Here is a 26521-nt window from a genome sequence, read left to right as displayed (position 1 = left end):
CCACAAAAATTTGCTAAAAATCTTCAAAAAACATGTTTTTCCTTGCAATTCGGGTTTTTTGGAACAAATAGCAAGTTTAAAATGTATGAAACAATGAAAATCGGGTTTTTTGGAGGATATCACAAGTTTAAAATTTCACTTTTTCAACATGTTAGGCAAAATCGGGATTTTTTGGCCAAATAGCAAGTTTAAAATGTCAAAAATGCACTTTATGAGCAAAATCGGGTTTTTTGGACCAAAGTGCAAGTTTTAAATTGTCACTTTTTCACTTACAAGGCAAAATCGGGTTTTTTGGAGCAAACTGCAAGTTTTAAATACTTGTAAATGCGAAATAAAATCCCTACAACAAGTTATACTTGCTTGCACATATGTAATGGGGATTTAAAATCCCTATTACATGCAAAAACCATTAAAGTAGGGGTTTTTTCACCAAACTGCAAGTTTACTTGCACATATGTAATGGGGATTTAAAATCCCTATTACATGTGAAAACCATTAAAGTAGGGGTTTTTTGACCAAACTGCAAGTTTACTTGCAGTTGAGCCAAAAAATCCCTATTTTAACTAAAAATGACCAAAAAACAATAAAAAGATAAAAACAACAAAGGGGAAATTTAAAATAAATTACAAGTAACATATTTGAAATAAAAGTGCACATGTAATTGGTCAAAAATTCCCCTACAAAGACCAAAACAATGAATATCATTAAAACTTGCAGTTTGAAGAAAATTCTCCACCTGCAGTTGGGGTTTTAAAACCCGACTGAAGGAAAGACATAGCAAACGAACCCAAAATTTGACGAAATTCGAAACGTAGTTCGAGGATGGACTGAGGATTAAGCCAGTCCAAGGATTAGTCGAAATTCTGCCTCGGGAAGCGTGCCATAGAGTAATTTTTTTCATTTTTTCACAAAAATTTCATGTAATGGTCCTTCATTTTTGAAAACAAAAATGAGGACAACATGAATCTCGGCCCTTTGGGGCATTTTGCCAATTTTCACTTTTTCTAACATTTTGGCTTAAAGATCCGAATTTCGGCCCTTTGGTGCATTTTGCCAATTTTCACTTTTTCTAACATTTTGGCTTAAAGGTCTGAATTTCGGCCCTTTGGGGCATTTTGCCAATTTTTACTAAAAAGTGCGAGTTTCGGCACTTGGGTGAGTTTAAGGCTTTCGCCCCCCTTCCACCTTTCAACTGGCGAAAATTGACATTCATACAAATCCTGCAAACCTCTAAAAACATTATGTAATCCCTCTCATTATTCTTATGCGAAAATCGGCATCTTTGGGTCCTCATGCGACCTTCAGATGCTTTATCCTTTACTTGGCGGATTTCGCCAATCTCTATCATCACACGCCTATCTAAGGCGATTTTACAAGCTTAGACAATCTCTTGGAATTCGTACCTAAGGGCTCAACTGACCTCATGGAATCACAGGCTCCTCCGTTCAACATCATCATCTTATGGGCTGATCGCGGGCTCGCTCGAAAGGACGCGAGACACTCTGTGCGGAACTCAACAGGGCGAAGACGGAAAAGGCCCTCAAAAAGGAAAGGGGACCTTGTCGGCGACAGGGAGCGTGTGCAACGCACAACACCCTCTAGCAGAGAAAGAACACATGATTTTTGTGTGAAAAAATCGTGCAAAAAATAAATAGAGAAACCACGATTTTTGAACAGAAAATCGTGCAAAACCCTCCATGAATTTCTATGGAGGAAAATTAGAAAGCCTATCCATGATTTTTGAGGAGAAAATCATACAAAACCCCCTAGTCTGTTCAAAAAATTTACTCGTGGCCATCATGAGTAGTAAACAGAAATAAACTCCCTGATTTTTGTGGAAAAAATCAAGCAAAACCCTTCCATGAATTTTTTTACTAAAAAAATTTGCCAAAAAAGAAACTAACCTCTAATTCCATGAAATGATAATTGATTATTCGATGTTGTACATAACTAAGGAGAGGAATACTCCTTATATAGAAAATTACAAGACAATCTTTCCATAACAGAAACGATGGAGAATAGAAACACGAAAGATACAAAGGAAACTTTCTAAAACTAACTAAGGACGAAAGGCATTATAAGTTTCTAAATACTAACTAAATGACTATGATGACCATTATAACAATATTACTTTAATAAATATCATAAGATTACCAATAAAAATCTAGAAAGGGATCATAACAAAATCCCTAAAAGCTACCCTTTGTGAGCTTATAAATAAGTGTTTAGAGGAGATATTGTGTTAATGATAGTTAAGTCAAACTTAAGTTGTAGAGATTGTCATTCATATATTGAAGTTAACTAATTGTGTTTTTAGTGTAAGAAAGTGATAAGTACACTATAGTAAAGGTTACTCTTGAACTTTGCATTAGCACTTGTCTTTTTTCTTGGAAGAAAATTTGTCTTCTTTTAAGTTGTTTTCTTCTCTTCAAATCTTTCACCATGTTTCCTATTGTTAGTCAATTAGTTCTTTGTTCAATCATCTCTTGTTGCTGATGTGAATTTGCTGACCTCTACTTTAACCAGTAGTAAATATGTGTTTCCAATTCAAATTATTATTTGATTGCAATTACAAAAACCCTCATTGTGAAATTAGTACTGTCAATTCTTGTGCACAACCTCTGAGATCAAAAAGATAGATCAAGTTTACTTTCATGTCATTTTCTTTCATGAAAACTCCAGATGATAAATTTGCACAATGTACATAATTGTCAACTTGTTCATTGTTTTAGGTTTTAGGAATATTTTAGATCTCAAGGAGCTTCCCCTACTAATTTGGGAAGAGGTTTTATCTCACATATTATTGTAGTTTGATTCTTACCTGAAAAGGACAAATTAAATCACTAACAATTTACAGTTTATATTCAATTACGTCCTAATTTCTAAAACCTCGCTATTGATTACCATATGACAAATTCACAAATGATAATGAGCATCAGATTTAACTAGTGTTCTATTACAGCAGTAAGATAATTTACAATACACAAACAGCATAAATACATAGCTGAAATGGGCAAGTGTATAAAAACAATATATGATAAGCGATTTCAGATTAAACTGATCATCTATTATTTAAAATATTTCTCTACTTACACAAAACTAAAGTGAACAATTAGGTTTCTTCATATGAAGTATTTTGATATGCCTCCTCATAACATGAAATTAACTATTCACTTAGCTAAGTGACTTCATTGTTGTCAACAGAATATATATGATATAATGATAAAGTCTTTAATGATTATAGCAAGGAATGAACCTTGTTTCTGTGTAGAACCCGTTTATTGTCTGGAGTCTAGACTACAATAAAGGTGGAAGGTAAAATTTATATCTTTATAACATAAAGATATGAAAAAATTACTGATAATTAAAACATTGGTTCCCTTGAAACAATGCATTATAAATTAGCTTGATCGTGTAAGCATATTTTGCACTTCAATCGCATGAACATCAATCAAGTATATTTAGGAGCAATTACCATAATATGATAAAAGATTTGCCAGCTCTGAATTTGGAATTGCCTGTTTTCCAAGGAGAAATCACATTTGCAGAAAATTTTATAAAATATATGGTATAGGATATGAATACTCACATCATTACAAGCTCGTAAATTAAGCCAAACATTTGTCCCACTCATAAGGGACACCTGACGTTCAGATGTGTCTCCACCAAATATAACAAATACTTTCTGACGTTGCTCAAACCCAATATCACTTACTCTGTTAAATCTTTCATAGTTATGTGCAGACTCCACATATGAATGCAGCTGAGGAAAACGTGTGCATGCTCTTCGAACAATTGTATGAAGGACACCCGCATGAGATAAACCAACCTAAATATCAAATACAAATTCATATAAGAAATTATAAATGAAAAAAAAGTTGAAAAGATAATAAGTTACACACAAAGCCAAGTTTTCTCACAGATAAGCTACCAGTCTCCAATAATCTCTAATTGCTCAAAAATAATGCATTTGAGTTTTCTAGTATTTCAATTGCATTAACGATGTGAATAATTTTTTACTATTGCATTAAAGATGTTTATCCACTTGCTGACCTAGTAAATAAAGCACAAAAACTTAACAATAATATAAAATATCAAATTCATTAGTATATAAAGCAGTTAGTCCAAGAAGGTGAACAGCTTAAACTTCACATCATCAACATTTATTCTACAAACTAAATTCCCATTACAAGTTCGCATTAAGGAAGAAATATTCCCCCAGTTCGCATTCAACCAGCAAATTAACGAAGTCAAAATTCAATCAAGTTTTCAAGCTTTGCTGCACAAAGTGGAACGAAAATCGCTGGAAGGAATTAAAGAAGGCTGATGTGATAACCCTTACGGTATCACCGATGTAAATTTATTAAATAATATTAATATACTAAGAGGAAATAAATCATTAAATATGGATTAATTAAATAAGGTTAACATAAATAAATGATTAAAATATTAATAGATTTAATATATATAAAATAATAAAGGAAAAGTATTATTAAACAAATGATTAAATTGGTAATACATTTAATATATTAAACAATAAAGAAAAGTATTATAAAGTAAATGGTTAAAGTGTTAATGGATTTAATAAAGTAAATTGTAATGTCCCCTTCTCATTGACGACCTTCCAGTGGTCCATTAGCCTATTCCTGAGACCTGTAGGCTAGGTGGAATGAAGAATGAGGGTCCAGCATTGATGAAACGAGGACTTACTATTTTTAGTAAGTCAGGGAATGGCCATTTTGGTGATACTGTCCTACTGAGCTCTCCATGCTTTGCCTCTGGACGCGAAGATCATGCTTTTCGGAGCATTAGTTCTTGACTTACTATTTTTAGTAAGTGGCAGTGTGGCATAATTCTATTTTTGGCAGTGGACAGGGTTCTGATTCTGCAGCAGTTCTGTGGTCGTCCTAGCTCAGTTTCATCCTAGTTTTGATAATAATCAGTACGGGAGTCATATGTGACATAATTAAATATTATTTCCTTATCCTAAGGTTTAAATATTTAATTAATCTGTTTAATTGCTACTGATTATCGAATTTGAGATTAATGTCTATATTCTCCTCAGTATTTGGTGAAATTTCATGTTTGATAAAGAAATGTCGAAATATTTGAGAGAGATATTATTTTTATGACTTATCTCTAATATTTGCCAAAGTGTAACGTGGGTCCATGCCTTGGGCGTGAAGTTTGACTTGTGGGAAATGGCGCTACACTTGGGGTCCACATGTGGTGGAATGAAATGCAAATGAAAGGCATTGAATTTGAAGGAATTTGCATTTGGGTTTGAAGTGTGTGAAGTTATAAATAAGAGCCTTGGGCTCCCATTTGCTCCATCTTGAAAAATTGTAATGTTATGCAGCCAGTTTGGCGACAGAACTTGAGGCTTCGGAGTGCGTCTCCCTAGTGCTACCCGATTTCATACTTGAAATACAGTACCTAGCTGTGCATTGTATTCTCCTACATTCTCAGAGTTTGCCATAGACATTTTTGGTGTTGAACTGATTCTGGAGACTCGCTGGTTTTGCTTGTAGCTAAAGCACATTTTCAATCACACCTTTTTGCAGGAGCAACCGACGGTTATGGGTATCGGCTCTATCCTCCTTCCCAGCAATGGCGATACTTTTTGTGATTTTTTAGCAATTTTAATTAAGCTTTGAATTTCCTAGACCAAATCGAAATCCCTAGGTATAGTGTGGGTTTCTGTTTTTTGCATTGGATGCGTGCAAAATAAATAAAGGGGTGTTTGGGTTGTAGTTTTGATTGGTTGTTGTTGTGAGTGATATATTGCAGGTTTGGGACTGGTTTGAGTTGATTCGGATGTAAAATGAGGGAGTTATGAGCATTTTGGTATTTCCATAGGCTGCTGATTTGTACTTTCAGCCTGCAGATTGGTTGTAACAGAAATTTACATTCTTATTGTAGAAATCTGCTTTACTCTCCTCCTTTCATCTCTATTATTGTAAGGCTAGGTAGTAGTACTACTAACCAGTTCTATCTTTGTAACTCTCATCCCACTAAATAAGTGGAAGAGATTGGCTTGCCACCTGATATTTAACAACTTTGTAATTTTCAGTCCTCCCACTAAATAAGTGGTCGAGTGATAGCTTGTGTAATGGTCCTCCCACTGCATAAGCGGTCGAGTTGAGGTTATTATGTAATTGCAGTCCTCCCGTTGAATATTACGGTTGAGTGATTATTATTTTGTGTATCTCACTTGGCTGGTTTACCGCCAAGTTTCCTTGTTCTCCCACTGGATAAGCGAAAGGGGTTGGCTTGCCGCCCAAGCATTGCAGTATGTTTCAATTTTCTAATGCTAATGATCCCCTCAACACCGTATGCTCTCACCTTCCCACATTGGGCACTTGGTGATCAGAAAGTGGAAGGGTTACTTTCCAGTATGGTTTCAATTATTTTTTCTAACCTTAACGAGTTAATTCCTTGTTGATGTTAATGCCGGCCTTGAAAAATACAAAAAAAAAAGTGCACCAGCGCAAGGGAAGGAGTAGAGGAAAGGTGGTCTGGAAAAAAGGACACGGGATAACTGCGAACAGTAAAAGGCAAACTGCAGATTGGAAGCTACTACTGTGGGTTGCAAACAAGTGGTTTCACAGAGTGTGTATATGTGTTAAGTAATGAATATTTTAATATATATGTTAATGAATGATTTTTATATGTTCATGAATACGTATAAATATGTTAATGAATATGTGTGAATATGTTAATGGATATGTGTAAACATATGTTGATAAATATGTGTAAATATATGTTAATGAATACATATTAATGAATAGTTCGGAATATGCGTTAATGAATAACTGTGAATATATGATAATGGATATTTTCGAATATATGTTAATGAATATTCCTGAAAACATGTTAATGAATAGTTTTCTGAATATATGTTATGGAATTCATGTTAAGTTAGGAATGGAATGGAAAATGATAATGAATTGTAAATTTTACTGTAAAAATGTGATTATATGATGGAGGCTATAGGGAGGAAATTCCCTTTGCCTAATGGAGCGATTATGATAATCCCTGGTAGGCAATATATACTGAATATCTATATGCATATATGTATGGCTTGGTTGACAAAGTTCATCCAAGAAGAGACGGATCTGGCCGGTCCTCTCTGGTAGACTTGGATGATGGGATGCATCATCCAAGGCAAGGAATTGATCAGATATGATGGTCTTCCTTGGTATGGCTTGGATGTAGGAAGTTACATCGAAGACAGGAATCGAATTAACCTTCGATTTCCTGGATGGCTTGGAACCAAGATGGGTTCCAAGAAGGCGAGCTTCACAGCCACCTAAGGACATATCTCCGTACGGCATTCGTATCCTTTTTATTAGATAAGTATTGTGATTAGTGTTAATTAAGTAATTTAAGTTAAATTGCAAATTAGATTAGTTATATATATATATATTTGTGGTATTCTAACAATCAGTTTTGTAGGACAGTGATCTCTAACTAATAGGGACATTACAATGGTATCAGAGCCTAATCCTGCCAACCTGTGGGAAGGATTCTTAGTTTATGATCACATATCAGAGAAAGAAAGGTGCGAAAGCAATGGCCGATCAATTAGCCAAACAACTTCAAACTTTCATGGAGCAAACCAATGAGAAATTGGAAAGAATGAACCAATTAATCCTCCAAAGTACAAACAGCAACAATAGAGATATCCCAAACCCTAGAAGAGAGACACACTAGAATCACGCCGATAACGAACGGTCTCCTCAAAGTTCTAGACAAACAATTCCCGAATTTCTTCCTAGAGAGGAACATGTGGGGGATGAAGAGGAACCAGCCACACTTGGGGTGGAAGAAATCGCCCAAATTTATGCTAGATTAGAACCAGAAGTTCAGAGGGTGGTTTCCTTCAGGGACTTCTATGAGTCCAAGACTAATGAAGGTAGAAGGAGAAAACCTATGGGTAAAGACCTCAAAGTTGAAGTCAACAAAATGTCCCTACCATGCTTTGATGGGTCAGGGAAAGATATTGCCCAAGATTGGGTACAAAAACTAGATACATACCTTTCTTACAGCCCCATGACCGAAGGAGATGCTATTAAATTTGCCATACTCCATTTAACCGGAACAGCCCATAATTGGTGGTATAACGGTCTCATTACCCTAGGACACAAAAATGTCTCCACCTACAATGAGTTTACCCAAAAGCTCATCAGTCGGTTTGACCAGAAAGACTCTAAATGGAACTTCCAAGAGTTAACCCACCTTAAGCAATCAAGAACCATTGAAGACTATATAGACCAATTCCAAAACCTATCAGTAATAGTCCCCGACCTATCCCAGAGAAGGCTTACTTACATGTTTATAAAAGTCTTGAAAGACCCCATTAAAAATTTTGTAAAACCCTTGGAACCACAGAATTTAGTAGAGGCCATTAAGAAAACTAGGATGGTCGAATTTAGTGCTCCCAAGAACACCTCAACCAAAACACCGCATAGGAATGAGGGACCCTAGAGAGACCGTCGGGAAAGGCCCTGCCGCTTTTGCAAGAAACCTTGGAGTCTGAATCACCAATGTAAGGAGAGAGAGGAACTCATGGAGAAAGGGTTGTGTTTCAATGCAAGGCCCCATGGGGGAGAGGCCATGAATGTAAAAGAGGACAGTTAAATAACACAGAAGAAATACGGGATGAGGAAAGACCCTATAAAAGGGCCAAGTTTGACAACAACGAACCAAGCACCTTGGTAGTCACCACTCAAGGAAGTGAGAACAGATGCTTCAAACTCAAAGGGATTATTAAAGGACGGAAAATAATCGCTTTGGTAGACACAGGAGCCTCACATGACTTCATTAGCAAACACTTAGCAGCAAAGAGAAGATTAAAAACTCAAGAGTTTGGAGGGTTTGAAGTGATCATGGGCAACGGAGTCATAGACAGATGCACTAAAATTATACCTCAATTGGAAGTCACCCTGGGGGGCATACAATTAAGAGGAACTTCTTTGTGGTGAACCTAGAGAATGACATCATTTTGGGAATGCCATGGATAAACTCATTGGGACGGTTCACCATGGATAGTCCAAATCGGGAGATATGCTTCCAACATGAAGGGAGAGAGATAACATTAAAAGGAATTCCCAATGGCTCTCCAAAAGTAGTATCATGTAATAAAATGGAGCAAATCCTTAGGCATGATCAAGGAGAGTGGGTCGCCCAATGAATGGTCTTGGATAAATCTTCGGCCGAAGGTCAAATCGTTCCTAGTGATATACAGCCCATCCTTAGGAGACACAAAAAATTCTTCGAAGACATTCCCTCGAGCTTACCCCCAAAAAGGGGATTTGAACACTCCATCGAATTAGAAGGAGCAAAACCGGTCTTTACCACTCCCTACCACCACCCCCACAAATTCAAAGAGGAGATTGAAAAAACCATAAAAGAATTATTAGAAATGGGACACATCCAACCAAGCAGCAGCCCCTTTGCTTCATCAGTGGTATTGGTCAAGAAGAAAGACGGGACAATGAGGATGTACATAGATTACTGAGCCCTGAATAAAAAGACCATAAAAAACAGATACCCTATTCCGAGAATTGACGAACTAAGGGATGAACTACACGGAGCAAGATATTTCTCTAAAATTGATCTAAGGTCAAGATACCATCAGATTAGAATGAGGGAAGAGGATATTCCCAAAACAGCATTCAGATGTCACTATGGACATTTCGAGTTTTTGGTTCTACCATTTGGTCTCACTAACGCCCAGGCCACCTTTCAATCATGCATGAATCATACATTCAGGCAGCAGTTGAGGAAATTTCTTCTAATATTCTTTAATGATATACTTATTTACAGGAAGACATGGGAAGAACATCTCCAGCACATTGAGGAGGTATTAAATATTCTTGAGTCTGAATCCTTATATGGTAAAGTCTCCAAGTGTGAATTTGGGATGAAAGAAATCATCTACCTAGGACACAAAATTAGTGAGGCAGGAGTAAGTGTGGATGAGGAAAAAATCAGGGCCATCAAGGAATGGCCCACCCCTAGAACCTTAACACAATTAAGAGGATTTGTGGGACTATGCAGCTACTATAAACGTTTTGTCAAAGGGTTTTCCAAGATAGCAGCACCCCTCACGGACCTAACTAAGAAAGGAGCCATCACATGGAATGACCAAGCCCAACAGAATTTTGAACAACTTAAAATAACCATGAGCTCATATCTGGGATTGGCCATTCCTAACTTCTCTATACCTTTTGAACTGCAATGTGATGCATCCGAGGAGGGAATTGGGGCAATCCTCATGCCAAAGAGACACCCCCTAGCTTTTGAGAGTCGTAAACTTACCGAAGCAGAAAGACACTACTCTATCTATGACAAAGAAATGTTAGCCATAATGCACGCCTTGGCCAAATTTCACCAATACCTCGTCTATGGGAAGTTTGGTGTGAAAACCGATCATAACAGTCTACGCTTCTTCTTGAGCCAAAAGGACCTTAATGATAGGCAACAAAAAAGGATGAGCAAAATACAAGCCTATGACTTTGATATAGAATATGTAAAAGGGGTGAATAATAGGGCAACAGATGCATTATTCCGAAGAGTCCACCTCAATGCCCTTACTAGCATCTCAAGCGACTGGAAGAAAGAAATCCTTAATGAATATAACCAAGATCCACAAGCAAAGGAAATCTTGGAGAGAAACCTTCCCAATGAAGATTTTAAAAAAAGGGGAGACCTCATCTTGTACAAGGGAAGGGTATACTTGACCCCTCAAACCAAATTCAAAAACAAGATCCTAAATGAATTCCATGATAACCCCCTGGCAGGACATCAAGGATACTATAAAACTTATAAACACAAGGGAAAAATATGCATGGAAACACCAAAAAAGAGATGTCCAAAAATATGTACAAGAGTGCCTAACTTGTCAACACAATAAAATTGAGGTCACTCACCCAGCTGGATTGCTTCAACCATTACCTATTCCCAATCAAAAGTGGGAGAGCATTACTATGGATTTCATAACAAGGTTGCCAAGGACACAAGGAAAGGATAGCATTTTTGTGGTGGTAGACAGACTCACGAAGTATGCCCATTTCCTTGGAGTCTCCACAGAATACAAAGCCTACCAAATAGCCGATCTATTCTTCAGGGAAATTTTCAGACTCCATGGACTCCCTCTGAATATTATCAGTGACAGAGATAGCAAGTTTATTAGCCAATTTTGGCAGGAACTCTTCAGAATGGCAGGAACAGTCTTGACCCCTAGTACCAGTTACCATCCTCAAATTGATGGGCAAACAGAAATAGTGAACAAATGGATAGAGGGCTACCTAAGAAATTATGTTACAAGGCAACAAACGGCTTGGGTCAAATGGTTACACCTAGGAGAACATTGTGACAACACGACACACCACATGTCAATAGGGATGAGCCCTTTCCAAGCCTTGTACGGCTATGAGGCCACAAGCTTTGGAGAGCTAATAACCCAAAAAACCAAAGTACCAAGAGCACATGATTTTGTTCAACAGAGTAGGGATATCCTGAAGACCTTAAAAGAGAACTTACAACAAGCCCAAAATCAACAAAAGATCTATGCAGACAGGAAGCGTACAGAAAGGACGTTCGAGGTCGGAGATCTGGTATTTTTAAGGCTACAACCATATAAACAATCTTCCCTCAAGAAGAATGGGGCTGAAAAATTGAAACCCCGATTCTATAGACCCTACAAGGTAATTCGAAGGATTGGGGAAGTAGCTTATGAAATAGAACTCCCCAAAGACAGTAAAATACATAGTGTGTTCCATGTCTCCCGACTCAAAAAGGTTCTCGAGCAACCCTTGGCTCCATGCAGTGAACTACCTCCCCTAGATGATGAAGGGAAACTCACCTTGTACCCTGAGATCATTCTAGATACATGGAAAAAGAAGCTTAGGAACCAAACCATTACCGAACACCTCGCTAAATGGAAGAATCTCCCAAATGAGGATGCTACTTTGGAAAAAGAGGAAGATCTAAAGATGCTTGAGGACAAGCAAAATTGAGAGAAGGCAATGCATCTGCTAACTACTCCTTACTGGAAACATGTTCCAATACAACATCTTTGTTCCGAACTTTCTCCCTCAAGAAATGATACTTGAGCTCGAAGTGCTTGGTTCTAGCATGCAATACCGGATTCTTGGAAATATTAATTGCACTTGTGTTGTCACAAAATATACTCACCGGTTCAGATACAGGCACTTTGAAACCACTTAATACATGCTTCATCCAAATTGTCTGAGTGCAGTTCATAAATGTTGCTACATATTCTGCTTCTACTGTGGACTGAGAGATACAACTCTGCGTTTTGCTAGTGGTTATGGGAAATGGATATGTAATGTGCGAATAATGTAATATCATTCAAGCAGAGGATTTGGTCGATCATTGGAGATCGAATTGCATTTATGTAAGAGGATTTAGTCCTCCGGTATTCAGCTTCACCGGAACTGTACTCTGACATAGAAGATGTTATCTTTGCAGTTCAATCACTTCTCAAATAACCCTCCCTGCCCCCCCCCGGGAGGAAGAGCATGGATAACACCTAAACAGAGCAGAGGAAAGGCAATGCATGGGGAAAACAACCAACGTGGATAGAGCATAGGTAAATCATTAAATATAGATTAATTAAATAAGGTTAACATAAATAAATGATTAAAATATTAATAGATTTAATATATATAAAATAATAAAGGAAAAGTTTTATTAAACAAATGATTAAATTGGTAATACATTTAATATATTAAATAATAAAGAAAAGTATTATAAAGTAAATGGTTAAAGTGTTAATGGATTTAATAAAGTAAATGGTTAAAGTACCATAAACTATATAAAAAAAATATATTATTAAATTAAAATACTAAAACAACATGATAACTACGACCACCCTCCCCCCCCCCCCCCCGCACGAAGTGATGCAACGGTCCCTTCGCATGGAAAGGGACCTGTGGAGGGATGCAACCTTTCCCCTGAATGAATAGTTTTCTGAATATATGTTATGGAATTCATGTTAAGTTAGGAATGGAAAATGATAATGAATTGTAAATTGTAATATAAAAGTGTGATTATATGATGGAGGCTATAGGGAGGAAATTACCTTAGCCTAATGGAGGGATTATGATAATCCCCGGTAGGCAGTATATACTGAATATCTATATGCATATATGTATGGCTTGGTTGACAAAGTTCATCCAAGAAGAGACGGATCTGGCCAGTCCTCTCTGGTAGACTTGGATGACGGGATGCATCATCCAAGGCAAGGAATTGATCAGATATGATGGTCTTCCTTGGTATGGCTTGGATGTAAGAAGTTGCATCCAAGACAAGAATCGAATTGACCTTCGATTTCCTGGATAGTTTGGGTTTAAGAAGTGACATCCAAGACAGGAATCGAATTAACCTTCGATTTCCTGGATGGCTTGGAACCAAGATGGGTTCCAAGAAGGCGAGCTTCACAACCACCTAAGGACATATCTCCATACGGCATTCGTATCCTTTTTATTAGATAAGAATTGTGATTAGTGTTAATTAAGTAATTTAAGTTAAATTACAAATTAGATTAGTTATATATATATGTGGTATTCTAACAATCTGTTTTGCAGGACAGTGATCTCTAACTAGTAGGGACATTACAGCTGATCAATGATCAAAGCCTAATCGTTTTTTGTTTTTTTTTGACAAGGAAAGGCAGAAAATCAGACCTAGGGCGAATTCCACAAGACCTTTTGAGGTTGATATTTACAACATTTTTCCAGAATTACAAGCAAACATAAGGCGAATCAGGAGGCAAGAATTTAAATAAGACCTGAAAAGGAACACAAATTCAAACCTAAAGATCAAATTTTTATATCTGAGTTCTTATTTCATACGTGAGGGTTTGGGGTGTACGATTTGCTATGTGTTCTTTTTCATTTCATAATATTTTAATTTAGTATATGTTTGTTTTGCAGGTCTAAGGCAAGAAGAGAAACATAAAATCTTGGACTTGAAGCATGAAGACAAGATGATATGCAAGGTGAAAAGACAACATCAGAATTTAGCATATTTCAAGGAGGAATGAAGAGGTAACTTGCAAGACAAAAAATACTAGGCAAAGAGCTCTACAACAACAAGAAGAGATCAAGATGCCATAACATGAAGGATACTGCAACAACATGAAGAAGTTAAGTCATAGCAAGGAGGAACATCATAACCTGATGCAAGGATACAATTGTGACATGAGCATGATAGCAAAATCAAGAACTACATTTCAAAGTGAAAGAATTCAGGAACAAGCTAAGATGGCATCCTAGTCATCATCCAACCTATCAGATTGTGCCACATCAATATGTCCAAATACATCGTACTTGACTAATTCAAAGAAAAATCAAATGACACATGGCAGTGCATTGAAGTTTGCCCAACATACCTAACCTCATCACTCATTGGTGGGCATTCAAAGATGGACACGTGTCCAATTCCATGTAATGATCTCATTGGCCAAAAGGAAGTTTGTTTCAACAAACCCTAATTAGGGTTTCATTGTGTAAATCTTGGCCCTTGATTTGAGAACCAATCTAAGCTGCTGAAATGTAATGAGCTCTCTATATAAGGCTCAAACCTCTCATTTGTAGAGCTTAATAGATAATGGTGGATCAATAGTTAGAAGTAGAAGTAGGGTAGGAGAAGGAAGCTTGTAATTGTTACCAAGTTATGATACTTTCATTGAAGTTATAGTGAATGTATGTGTTGTGTTTCTAAATTTTGCATGGTTCCTTGTTACTTCTCAAATTTAGATAAAGTTCATTGGTCATGGTGGATGCCTATGAAGATATTGTGGTGAATTCCTTGGTTCATAACTTTTGTAGTTTTCTGATTGTAAGCTACATTATAAAGTTAGCCTGAACCTCATTATTGTGCTAAGTTTGATTGTGGATACTATTGTGCCTTGCACACACTCCCTGTCGCCGACAGGGTCCCCCTCTTCTTCCTTGGTCTTTTCGCCTTCGCCCTGTTGAGTCCTGCCCAGGGCGCCTCGCATCCTTTTGAGTGTGCCCGTAATCAGTCCAGAAGATGATGATGTCACGAGCAGAAGCCTGGAAATCCGTAAGATCAGTTTAACATTCAGGCGTTAAAATTCCAAGAGATCGTTTAAAACTTGTGAAATCGCCTAAGATAGGTGAGAAATGGCAGAAGCTTACAAAATTCCCGAAAGATGAAGCGCCTAAAGGTCACAGAAGGACCCAAAGTGTCAATTTTCGCCAAAGGATATAGAGGAGATATAAAAAATTGTTAAAGTGTCCAAAGTTGACAAAACCTCTCAAAATCCCGAAACTCGCACTATGGGGGAAAATTGCAAAGGTTTTTAGGAAATTTGCAAAATGGGTGAAATCCCCGAAATTCGCCAATATTGGATAAAATGCAGGAATTTGTAAGTTTGCAAAATGCCTAGAAACCCCGAAATTGCCATGACGAGTAAAGATGTCAAAGTTCCTTTTAACTTTTCAAGAGTGCCCAAATCGCCGAAATTTGCATTAGAGGGCTTAAAGTGCGAAAAGTTTGAAAAGTCTGAAAAACCTCTCCAAACCCCGAAAATCGCTTTATAAGGGAAAAATGATAGAAAATGGAAACTTGCAAAACGTTCTAAAATGCCGAAGTTCGCATTACAAGGTAAAGTCGCGATTTTTGACAAAGTTTAAAAAGGCAACCAAAATCGCCAAAAAGATCACATTCCAAAGAGTAAGTGCGAAAAGTTATAAGAATTTTTCAAACCTCCTCCGAATCCCGAAAAATCGTGATCTAGAGGGTAAATGTGAAAGGAAGTTAAAAGTTTTAAAAAGAAACAAAAAACCCGAAGTTCACATTACGAAGGTAAATCGCGATTTTTAACAAACTTGCAAAACATTCCAAATCGTCGAAATTGTGATGTCCCCTTCTAGCTAGAGACATCACTCTAGCTTGTGATTAGCCTATCAAAGACCCTCGTAGGCTAGTAGGATTGGATAGAGGGTCACCTTGGCGTGGAGATCTTCCGGGGACAGAGCAGAGTACACTTTTGGGTTGCCAGAGTTTGTTTATGATGAGTTTTGCTTTGAGTTTGGCTTGGCAAGCCTATTTTTAGTAGTTGGAGATGGACCCCTGCTATTTTTAGCAGACATCACGGTTAGATGGGTGGTCAACTGGTGAGCTCCAGTTTCAGACGGCATAGCTAAATTCAAAATATTCATGGAGTTAGACAAGTTTGAATAACTTAGCATTTATTATTAAGTGATTTAATAATAAAGTTATAAAGTGACTTTATATTATAATCACTTAACTTGAGGGTCAACTCATCATTAGACGGGGCCATGTTTTTAATTAAATTATCTGAGCCAGACTATTGAAATATTAAAATTAAATGCCCATTTAATGATTAAAATCGTTTTGACACCCAAAGTGAAATTAAATGAAACTACAAGCAAAATTGTAATTAAGAGGATTAGGGTACGATTTGCAAAAAGGATATATAACATTGAGTTTGGAAAGAAAGGGGGATTGCTATTTTTTATTTTGGCATTTGTGAAATTGAAAGGGTTATGCTCTAGAGACTAGGGTTTTCAACCACCATTGGAGGACATAGTTGCTTCAATGTTCACCATCTGAGCTGATGAAATATTCAGTGATATTTGGTTTCAGGAAGACTTCATTCAGAGGTCTTATTTGCATCTAATTGCACAGAATTGAAGAATAAATTCATGAGAAATTATTGCAGATTTATTGAAGAAATTTTGGTGATTAACAAGTACGGTACGGATTGCTACAGTACCACCGTACAGACTGCTACAGTCCCACGTGGACAGTGCCGCCGTATGGACTGCTACAGTACCGCGTGAACAGTAAAAATATTTTAAAAATTAAAATTTGCAGTTTGCAGATTTTTCATCTACTGGGACAGCAAAAATCAGGTTTTTATCTTACATTGTAATGAATTTGTTTTTCAGGCATATTGGCCATAAAACAAAACAAACATTCCCTTTATAGTCTCGTAAATTAATTCCAGTAGTAATATTATTGTTTCAGTATTATTTTAAGCATAGGAGTTTATTTCAGTATTGTATCATTGCTCATTATTACCAAAAAAACACAAAAAAAATCCATAAACATTCAGAAACCAAAACAAATTCAAATCTACTGCATTCAAAAGAAACAGTCAGCAGAGGAGAGCCAAGTTGGGTTCTTACAGAAATTCAGAACGACTCCCCAAACCACGATTTTTGGTGAAAGCTTAAAACTTGCAAAGTGTCCTACATTCTCCGAAATTCGCCATCTAAGTTAATATCACGATTTCTTTGGCAAGTGTTAGATATCGTGAGGTTTTAAAAGCATTCCAAACTCCTGAAGTTTGGCAAAATCACACAGAGGTTTAGAGAGTTTTCAGAAATGCCCATCTTTGACGCGACTAGAAGATAGATCACAGAGTTTGAAGTTTGAAACCCTTCCCCCCATTCTCCGAAATTCGCCAGAAACGGCGTGAATGTTGAAGCGTGAAATTTGAAAAGCTCTTCAAACCTCCAAAGTCATGATTTCAAACTTTGCAGAGAGCAAACCAAATGCCGAAGTTCGTGTAGGAAGAAAAATCGTGATTTCTAAACATTACAAACCCATTTCGAAACGCCCAAGGTAAATCACGCAGGAGTAAATCGTCAAAATCTCACCAAGGTAAAAAATTGCTAAGTCTAAGTGTTTAAACTACATTTGCTCTCCAAACTTAGGCGCGAAATAAGGAATAGGGAGTTAATCGTTAAAATTTGAAATTACAGAACTCTCCCATTCCCAATTTGCAAATTGTGAATTTGTCTTTTCAGAGCGTAGGGCATAGGAGAGGCATTTTTTCAAATTCCAAAGGAAATCACTCCTGCAGGCCAGATTGTGCGAATTGACACCATTTATTTCGCCAGATGCCTAAATCTGCGGTAGAGTCCTCAAAAACACCTGGTGCAGCCGAAACGTCCCGAGCATCCAAGTCAGACATCCCTCACAAAGTCAAAAAGATGAAGTATCAATATCAAAGAGGAGGACTGAGGGAATCGAAAGTTCAAAGTGTGTGGGAAAATGTAGGTGATACTGACCTGGGCCACATTGATATTAAAGATTTCAGAAACAGAGTATTCTCCCCTAATGCCTACGATAGGCATTGGCAGATGATGGAGAGTGGCATCGCCCAGGCAGCAGGATTTCCCCCATCAGTACAAAATTAAGAGCTGGTAGTAGAGGCTGCCCGACATTACCAACCAAACACCAGATTGATGCTCCTTGAGAATATGGTCCTTGTTGACTTCACTCCTGAAGCCATTGGCGACGCATTTGACATCCCCTTCCTGAACAACCCCATAGCAACAACTATAGATGAAGCGCAAGTGGCGTATGATATGAACCCTGCCAAATGCAAAACATTGATAATTGAGGAGTGGTACAAGGAGAGAAGACCTCCAAGCATCAAAATTGGGAAAAAGATCCCCAGAAGCGACTTTCACGATGACCATGAAGATATGGTCACATTGCTCAACAGGGTTATGGGACTCCACCAATCTAACTACTTTGAAGAGTGGATGTTTTACTTTACAGAACAAGTCTTCGCTGGGAAATCCAAGTTTGACTGGACCCAGATCATAAGTGACAACATCCATACGCAGTTGATCAAAGTTGAGGAGAAGAAATACTTTACCATGACATCCTATCTAGTCTATATGTTCGCCAGAAACCAGCCACTGCCAGGTTTAATCATGAAAGGTTAAATAGGGAATGGGCCCAATCAGGTAAAGGTATATGATTGCTACCCACAGTTACATCATCAAGACATAGCTCAAAGGGAAAAGAATATCCCAGCCTATGCAGTCGGTCAATATGAGCATGTCAATGACGCTTTCACAATGCGCCTGGTCAGGCTGATGCAAGGAGGACTACACATAAGGCTTTCAGAGCAAGCTACCATTCTGATACAGAGGTATGGCGCCTAGTTCATCCAGTTCCCAAGATTCTCCTACATCCGAATAGCTGGCTTTGAGGGTGCTCCTTTCCGACTTCCACGATAGCCAACCGACAAAATAGCTCTTCTAGAAGTCGCAAGGCAGTCACGTCCAGTGAACAGTTTACTCAATGTTGTCCTCAATTTTTGATTTCAAAAATTGGACTATCACATGGAAATTTTTATTAAAAAATGAAAAAATTTACTCTATGGCACGCTTCCCAAGGCAGAAATTCGCCCCATCCTTGGACTGGATCGATTGTTGATCCATCCCCAAGCTACGTTTCGAATTTCGTCGCGTTTCGAGTCCGTTTGCTATGTTTTTGCTTCAATGTAGGGGAATTTTTCGATAATTACCAGTAACTGGTAATTTGTTTTTCAAAACCCCCTTGAAGCTTTTGGTCTTGTAGGGGAATTTTTCTCGAATTACATGTTTTTGGAAACTGGTAAAAAGGGTTTTAAAACCCCCTTTACTAGTAGAATGACTTAAGTGTTTCATAAAACTTGTAAATGGGTTTTTAAAACCCCTTTACATGTTTTTATGACTTAAAGTTATTTTTTATTTTTAAATAGAACTTGTAAATGGGATTTTAAAATCCCTTTACATGTTTTAAGTAAAATCACTTGTAAAGGGAATTCTATTTCCCTATTACAAGTAATTTAACTTGTATTTCCTTTTCTAAAACCCGAAATTTGCCTTAGAGGCAAAAATATGAACATTTTGAAAACTTCTTGTTTCATTTCTAAAACCCAAAATTTCTCCCATGCCTTTGCAAACTGATTTGGGTTCGAATTTTTTGGAGAAAAGATAGGGATTCCTTCCAAATGTAGATTTGCTGCAACTTTGAAGGATTCAAACCCTTGTTCTACGCATCTATCAAACTGATTTTCGCCATTTGTCTTCTTCAACGTTTTTTTTCTGAATCATGCATTTGTGCCATTTGCCATGGTTTGGAGGTTCGAATCTACCCTTTCCTAAGGCGTTTTTGATTTAATCATAAATGCGTTGGATTTCAAACTTCATTCAAACCGTTTTGTGGGCATTTTGGGGAATCGATTTGCAAAAACGCCCTAAAAACCAGTCACGTTTTTTGCAAGTTTCGCACCTTTCTCATTCAAGGTATGCTTTCAATTCTAAATCATTTTTGCTTTCTCTTGTATTTAATGATGAATCAAATCATTTTCGAACTACTTCCTTGGCATTTTTCATGGCATTTTTATAGCAAATCGGTTCTTCTTTGGTCACCATGCGTGGCTAAGTTTCTTCCTTTGTTTAAATTCTATTTAAAGGGTTTCATCTTCCATGTTTGGTTGACTCTACAAGCTTGGATCTCTCCTCATCTTTTCAAGGTAATTTTTATTTGTGTATTTCTTTCTTGTTTCTTTCCTTGCATTTTCTTGTTTAAGTTTTGGTTTTGTTCATGTTCATATTGGGTTTATGAGAGGAAATTCCCCATTTTACAAAGAAATTTGTAAAGTAAAAGTTGTTCTTCCCCATTGAAAATTCTCCTTCTTTACTTGCATTCGGGTTTTAGAAACCCAATTGCAAGTAAGAGGAAAATATGTGTTCTTCCCTTTTTTTGGACAAAGACTTAACCTTCTTTGATCCAAAAGATCAAGTTTCAAAACAAGAAAAATGTGTTCTTCCCAATATGTTCTTCCCAATTTGCAATCTTCCCAATTTGCAAAGAAATTTGCAAGTGTGAAAAGTTCTACCTCAAAATGTGTTCTTCCCTTTGTTGGACAAAGACTTAACCTTCTTAAGTCCAAAAATCAAGTTTCAATGACGAAAAAATCAAGTTCTTCCCAATTTCAGGTTTTGAAATCCGGATTGCAAGTTGAAAGTCCTTCCCATTTTGGCATGACAAAGTTCCAAGTGATCTTCCCGAAATTCATTTTTACCTATCCGCTTCCAATTCCCTCATCCGTACTTATCATCTTCGTCATTTCCCGCATGCCTAAATACCTTTTTTCCGTCCATTCCTTCGATTTTCAGTTTGTAAATAAGTTTGCATTTGGATTTAGAAAACCAATTGCAAATGTGTTCTTCCCAACTTCCAAACTGAAAATTCATTCTCCTTCCATTTATTCATGCTTCGTGTTTTGCAAAGTATAATTGCATTCGGAATTTAAAACCCGATTGCACGTTTGTACTTCCCTCTTGTGTACTTGCAAAGCATGTTTCAAAACCCAAAATAAGTCCAAAGCTTATTTTTCCACCTCTTATATCTCCTCTCACAAAACCAAAATACGAAAGTTGAACTTTCTCATTTGGAGGAGTGAAAATGTCTAAAGATACTGACTTTGATATTGCCTTGATACTTTTGGATTTACATTGCAGCATTCCCAGTTGTTTCCAGATGACAGATGTATCATCATCTCCCACTCCAAAAAAGATGAAATACAGGTATGATAAATACCAGAATGAAGTTCCGCAGTCACAAATCTCCTCCTCCCTTGATCATATCAAGGATACTGAGATAGGGCATGTTGACATGTCCGAATTCATACAAAGGATTGAAGATCCGAAGGAGGGTGATATGCAACGGTTGCTGGACAGCCATATCCATCATGCCGCATCCTTTCCAGTTGCTGCCCTAGAACCAGAATTTATTCTAGCATGTGCTCATCATTTTGACAAAGAGACACGAGTCATTAGAAATGATGACGGGGAAGTGATCATTCGCCTGGATGCACAAGCTATAGAGAGGGTTTTCAAAATACCTTCCGAAACCATTTATATAGAGATCTCCAAGCAAAGTGCAGCTGAATACTTTGCCAAAAGGGAGAAAGACTGTAAGCGTCATATCAACAAATGGATTCATGAACCTCGCACTGCGCTTACCAGATGGGCAAAGTTATATCGGTCTGATTTCAAGAATGAGATCGGTGATACTATTACTCTTCTTAGCCGTATGATGGGATTGGAGCATTCCAATGTTTTTGAACCTTGGATGTACCAATTTATTATGTTAGTAAGGCAGTCTCATCACATTTGTTGGGGCGAAATCATCAGTGATGCTTTGTGTGAGCAACTTGCAGTCGTCCCTACTACCTTCACCTTCTACATGAATTCATATCTCGTGTATATTGCTGCGTCACTTAGACATTTCCCAGGTCTTTCCACCAAGGGTGACCGCATGCTTGTATCGGTTTGGGAATACTATGATCAGTTGCCTCTAAGATCAAGTAGGTCTCATTTCAGAAGGGTTCAGGACGCTTTCTTTGGTCATTATTTGTGTCAATTTGACAAGAACCTGAAAAACAAAAGAGTCTCAGATGAAGCATGGGAAAAGGTGAAAGAATATGGTTGTTTGTTTCTCCAATTTCCAACTTTTACCTATATAAGAGTTGGATGCTATGGCGGGCAGCCTTACATGCTCCCACAGTACCCAACAGATAAGATTATTCTCATGGAGTTGGGAAGGCAGATCATGGCTGTGCATACACACCAGTCAGTTAAGCACAAGGTTGGCATGGGTATTTCTTCCAACAACCCATTGAAGATTGGTCAATATTTTCTAATGACTTCAATCAAGGCCAGGGCTATGGAGACTAACTTGCAGGAAATCAAACTGAAAAGATTCAAACCTAGAGCTGATTTCGATTACCGAGGCATGAAGGAGAAGATCAAGAAGACCTTCATCCATGTACACCGGATAGAAGATATCTGGGCTGATCTTTGTACCGAAAAGGAGATTCGCAAGATGGATTACTGCTGACTCACTGCAGAACAGATTGTGGATCTAAACCTCGTGAACATGCCACAAGGTATGATTGATGATGGTAACGTTCTTGATCCTAAGTTTGTCAATCAGAATGTTGATGAGGCTCCGCTTCCTTCTATCCACTGGTCCCACAAGGAAGGCACTTCTATCTTGGATAGATTCCAGTCAGTTCTTGCCAATACCAATATCTGGCTAAAGAATAATGGTGTCAAGCTCATTAAGATTAAGGTGGGGAAAGAAGATGATTCTACAGGTCCTCTTGGGCGGAAGTCTGAAATTCAACTAGACAACAAAGAAGGTGCATCCTCTTCTAGTACGAGGATTAAATTGCGAGTCAGTCGTGCAATGGTGCTTCCTCCTCAGGAAATAACAGTTCAAGGCAAGGAGAAGCCACAGTTGGAAATTCATGTGATTGATCCTGAAGCTTCAGAGGAAGAAACTCAATCTGATAATGCTCCTCAGTCACTTTCTACAGAGTCTCCACATAATTCTCTTTCTTCACTTCCTATTGAGGTACCCATGTTTCCTCCTGTGATAGATGTGAGCTCTCAATCTGCCCCTTCAGTTTCAGAATCTCCGCAGAACGTCCTCCCACTTTCAGCAGCAGAACCATCTCAAGGCCATCCTCAGGAAAATTTGTTAAATCTCTTTTCAGAAGATCCTTCATATGTACTTGTGTCTGATATTGATACTTCTATGACCTGTTTTGATGAGTTCATGACATCTTCATCACATCCTGTCGTCACTCAGCAGACTATGGTGGCTATCCAGATGGACACTTCTCCCAAGGTCACCACTGTTATTTAAACAGAAACTGCTTCTCCCTCTATCCCAGAATCAGAGTTAATGGCTTTACCTCCGTGGCTCAGTTCCTTCACTGCAAAGAGAAAGAAGCAGGTGATCTCACCTGATCCTTTCGACTACCAACAGTTGAAACAATCAAAACCTAAAGCTGTTAAGAGGGCAAAGACAATTTCAAGGGTGATCATTGATGAAAACCGGATGAGAGTGGCAAAGATTGCTGAACCAATATCAGATAAACCAGTTGAAGAAATGCAAGCAGCTGATTATCGGATCACCAAAGTTCAACTGGGTAAGCAGACTCATGAGGTTGTCAAGCACGATGCTCAACATACAGTGGCTACATTGGTACAACGGTATGATGAGGTGTTGACCAAGAAAGATCAACTGGAACTAGAGAATCAAAGACTCATGGCAGCTATCCAAAGTATTACTCAACCTTCAAGTGGAGAAGGCCAAATACCTATTTCTTCCAGGGTAAGCGAACCAATCCAAGGTATCGAGAGAGCCGCCCAAAAGGTTCAAGCCTTAGACACCTGGGTTTATCCACTACATGACTATGTTCACAAGTCATAAGACAGGTATTTGAAACGATGGTTAAATTGGAGATCACTGAAGATAAGTTGAATCAAATCTTGGGTGCTTTCAAACTAAATTTGGAGAAGGTTGAGGGAAATTTAGTTTCTTGGCGAAAGATGCCTCAACATCAGTTGGGCGTTCTTCAGGTGCATGACGTAATTCCTTCCAGAGTCACGTACATTGAATATGAGGAACTTCTGGAGAACAAATCTCTTGTTCTCAAATCACTCATTGAAGAAATTGATGAAACCTTAAAATTGCGTGAAGCAGTCTTTCAAGATGTAACCTCCCATTGCAAAAAGGCATCCTGCGACATTTTAAATCAGAATGATGAGCTGCTGCCCGAGGAAGAAGTTCTTGCAGACCTGCAACTCAAGATTCATGATGAATGGAGAAGTGAGCAATTCTCAATCGCTTCCATTCAAATATTGATTAAGTATCAAACTGAGTTGCAGGAAATCCGGTCAGCATTGGAAAAAGGCAATTCCACACTATGCCAATGCCATGATGTCATCGTAAAAACTAGGGTGGTGGCTATGAACACTCATGAACCAAATCCTGATGAATTGCAAAAAGTTATTCAGAAGTTCGAATTGTTCGTATCTTCAAGAGTTGCAACTTAAGTGTTTTTAACACTTGTTGTAAAATTTTAAAATTGTAATTTCAGAATTGTAGTTTCCCTTTCGGCAAGTTGTCATCACTTGCATTTTTGTAATTGCAAATTGTCATCACTTGCATTTTTGTAATTACTGGTAAGGCAACTACAAGTTGTGTCCGATTAGGACTGTAGTTGGAATAAGTCTTAGTTAGTTAATGAAGTCATAATCAGTTGTTGAATAGGTCTTGGTGGTTGAGGGAATTTCTCAAGTTAGTTAGGATCCTACCACCTTTTTCTCAAGGCTCCTCTCCTATAAATAGAAGAGAGGGTCCTTTGTAATCTTTATCTTTTGGAAGGCAAGCAAAAACTCTGCCAAATTTACAGCAAGAAGTCTTTGAGCTTATGTATGTGGATTGAAAGTTTTTGAAGAATAATAAAGAAGGATTACTCAAGTTTTGAGTCTTTGAGCTACATGTTTGAGTTTGAATCTTTTTATATCTTCTATGCAAAGTGTTTCTAAAGGAGCTTAGTCCAATCTGATTTGAAGTCTTTGAGCTGCAAGTAGAGAAGATTAATTAAAATAGGAAAATCTCTAGAAGGAGCAGCAAGTCTTTGAGCTTGCGTCTATTCTTGAGGAAAATTACTGTTTGATAAGAAATAGCAGCAAGTCTTTGAGCTTGCATTAGTTCTTGTCTTTGTATTACAAGAATAAATTATTCCAGTCTTTGAGCTGTTGTCTTTTATTCGTTGTAAAATTTAGTATAGCAAAGGGTAGATAGGACTTCCAATAGTCAAGTCTTTGAGCTTGATATTGCTGTCCCGTCCTGAAGGAAGTGACGGAAGTCTTTGTGCTTTCAGGAAACTTCATTTCCTTTCTCTCATTTCACTTGAAAGTAGTTACTGTTGTTCATATTCAATCGCTATCCTTTTCTATGAAGAGAAAAGGATATTGTCTTTCTTGAAGAAAGAAGAAAGATTGTTGTCCCATCCCATTTTATTTTCCAAGTTGTAGTTAGATAGGGGGAGCCTTCCCTTAATTAGGAGAGTTTTTACTCGTGTGTTGTGGTTGAAACCACAATTTTGTATATTTCCCCAAGTGTACAAAATTTTCAACCAACACTCAAAGACAAGAAGCAGTTCGAATTCGCCTTCCCTATGATTATAGGTAACCTTGATGTCCATCTGAAGAATCCAACTCATGCAGAAGAATCCCTTGCAGAACTAGCATCCTACGGCCTACAAAAATCACGACAATCTGGCAAAGAGAGCCTACGGCAGGCGCTACAGAGCGAAGGAGACAGTTGAAGATTATTGGAAAAATTGCTCTAATGACTATGAAGTCCGACGGCGCAAGTGTCATGTCCCCTCTTTAGCTCTGTCTAGCAGAGACATGTGAGTCAGCTTATTTTGGGGTCTCGTAGGCTGACAATGGTGGATAGAGACTCAGAGAGGATATTCAGTGTTTGGGATTTGGTATTCTGGCAGTAGTGGACCAGTTTGGAGTAGTTCCTTAATTATAGGAGGCATTTCCTTCTTTTGTGGAGGCTATTCCTACTATTTAGGAGGATTTGACAGTACCCAAGGTTGGGTTACCATGAGACTATTCCTTGGGTTCAGTTTCAGGAGATTTGGGTATGTTTCCTAGCTTATAGGAGCATCCCTAGATTTTAGGGACAAGATTGCTCGAGGATCCATGATTTCCGACAACAGTCACAGATAGGTGGCAAGCTCCGTTTCAAACTTGTGGAGTCAGATGAGCATTATACGGCTATTTGGGATATATTTTTAATATTTCCTAAGTTAGCGTCTTTTTAA

The 26521-nt window shown here is 37.8% G+C and overlaps 1 protein-coding gene across 2 annotated transcripts in view; it reads right to left on the bottom strand.

Moving 5' to 3' along the window:
• Positions 1-26521, bottom strand: part of LOC131047033 (uncharacterized) — a 366423-nt gene that overhangs the window by 222667 nt on the left and 117235 nt on the right. For both annotated transcript variants that reach the window (XR_009358409.1, XM_057980827.2), the window contains exon 13: positions 3590-3829. Coding sequence is in view for 1 of the 2 variants with exons in the window: in XM_057980827.2 (XP_057836810.1) it covers positions 3590-3829 (240 nt within the window). In the remaining variant the exon portion in view is untranslated. The remainder of the gene's footprint in view (positions 1-3589; positions 3830-26521) is intronic.

The sequence above is a fragment of the Cryptomeria japonica genome, chromosome 7 (genome assembly GCF_030272615.1).
Source record: "Cryptomeria japonica chromosome 7, Sugi_1.0, whole genome shotgun sequence".
In the NCBI taxonomy this organism is placed as follows: Eukaryota; Viridiplantae; Streptophyta; class Pinopsida; order Cupressales; family Cupressaceae; genus Cryptomeria; species Cryptomeria japonica.
Note: the sequence above shows the minus strand (reverse complement) of the source record. Positions and strands in the feature narration are given on the sequence as shown.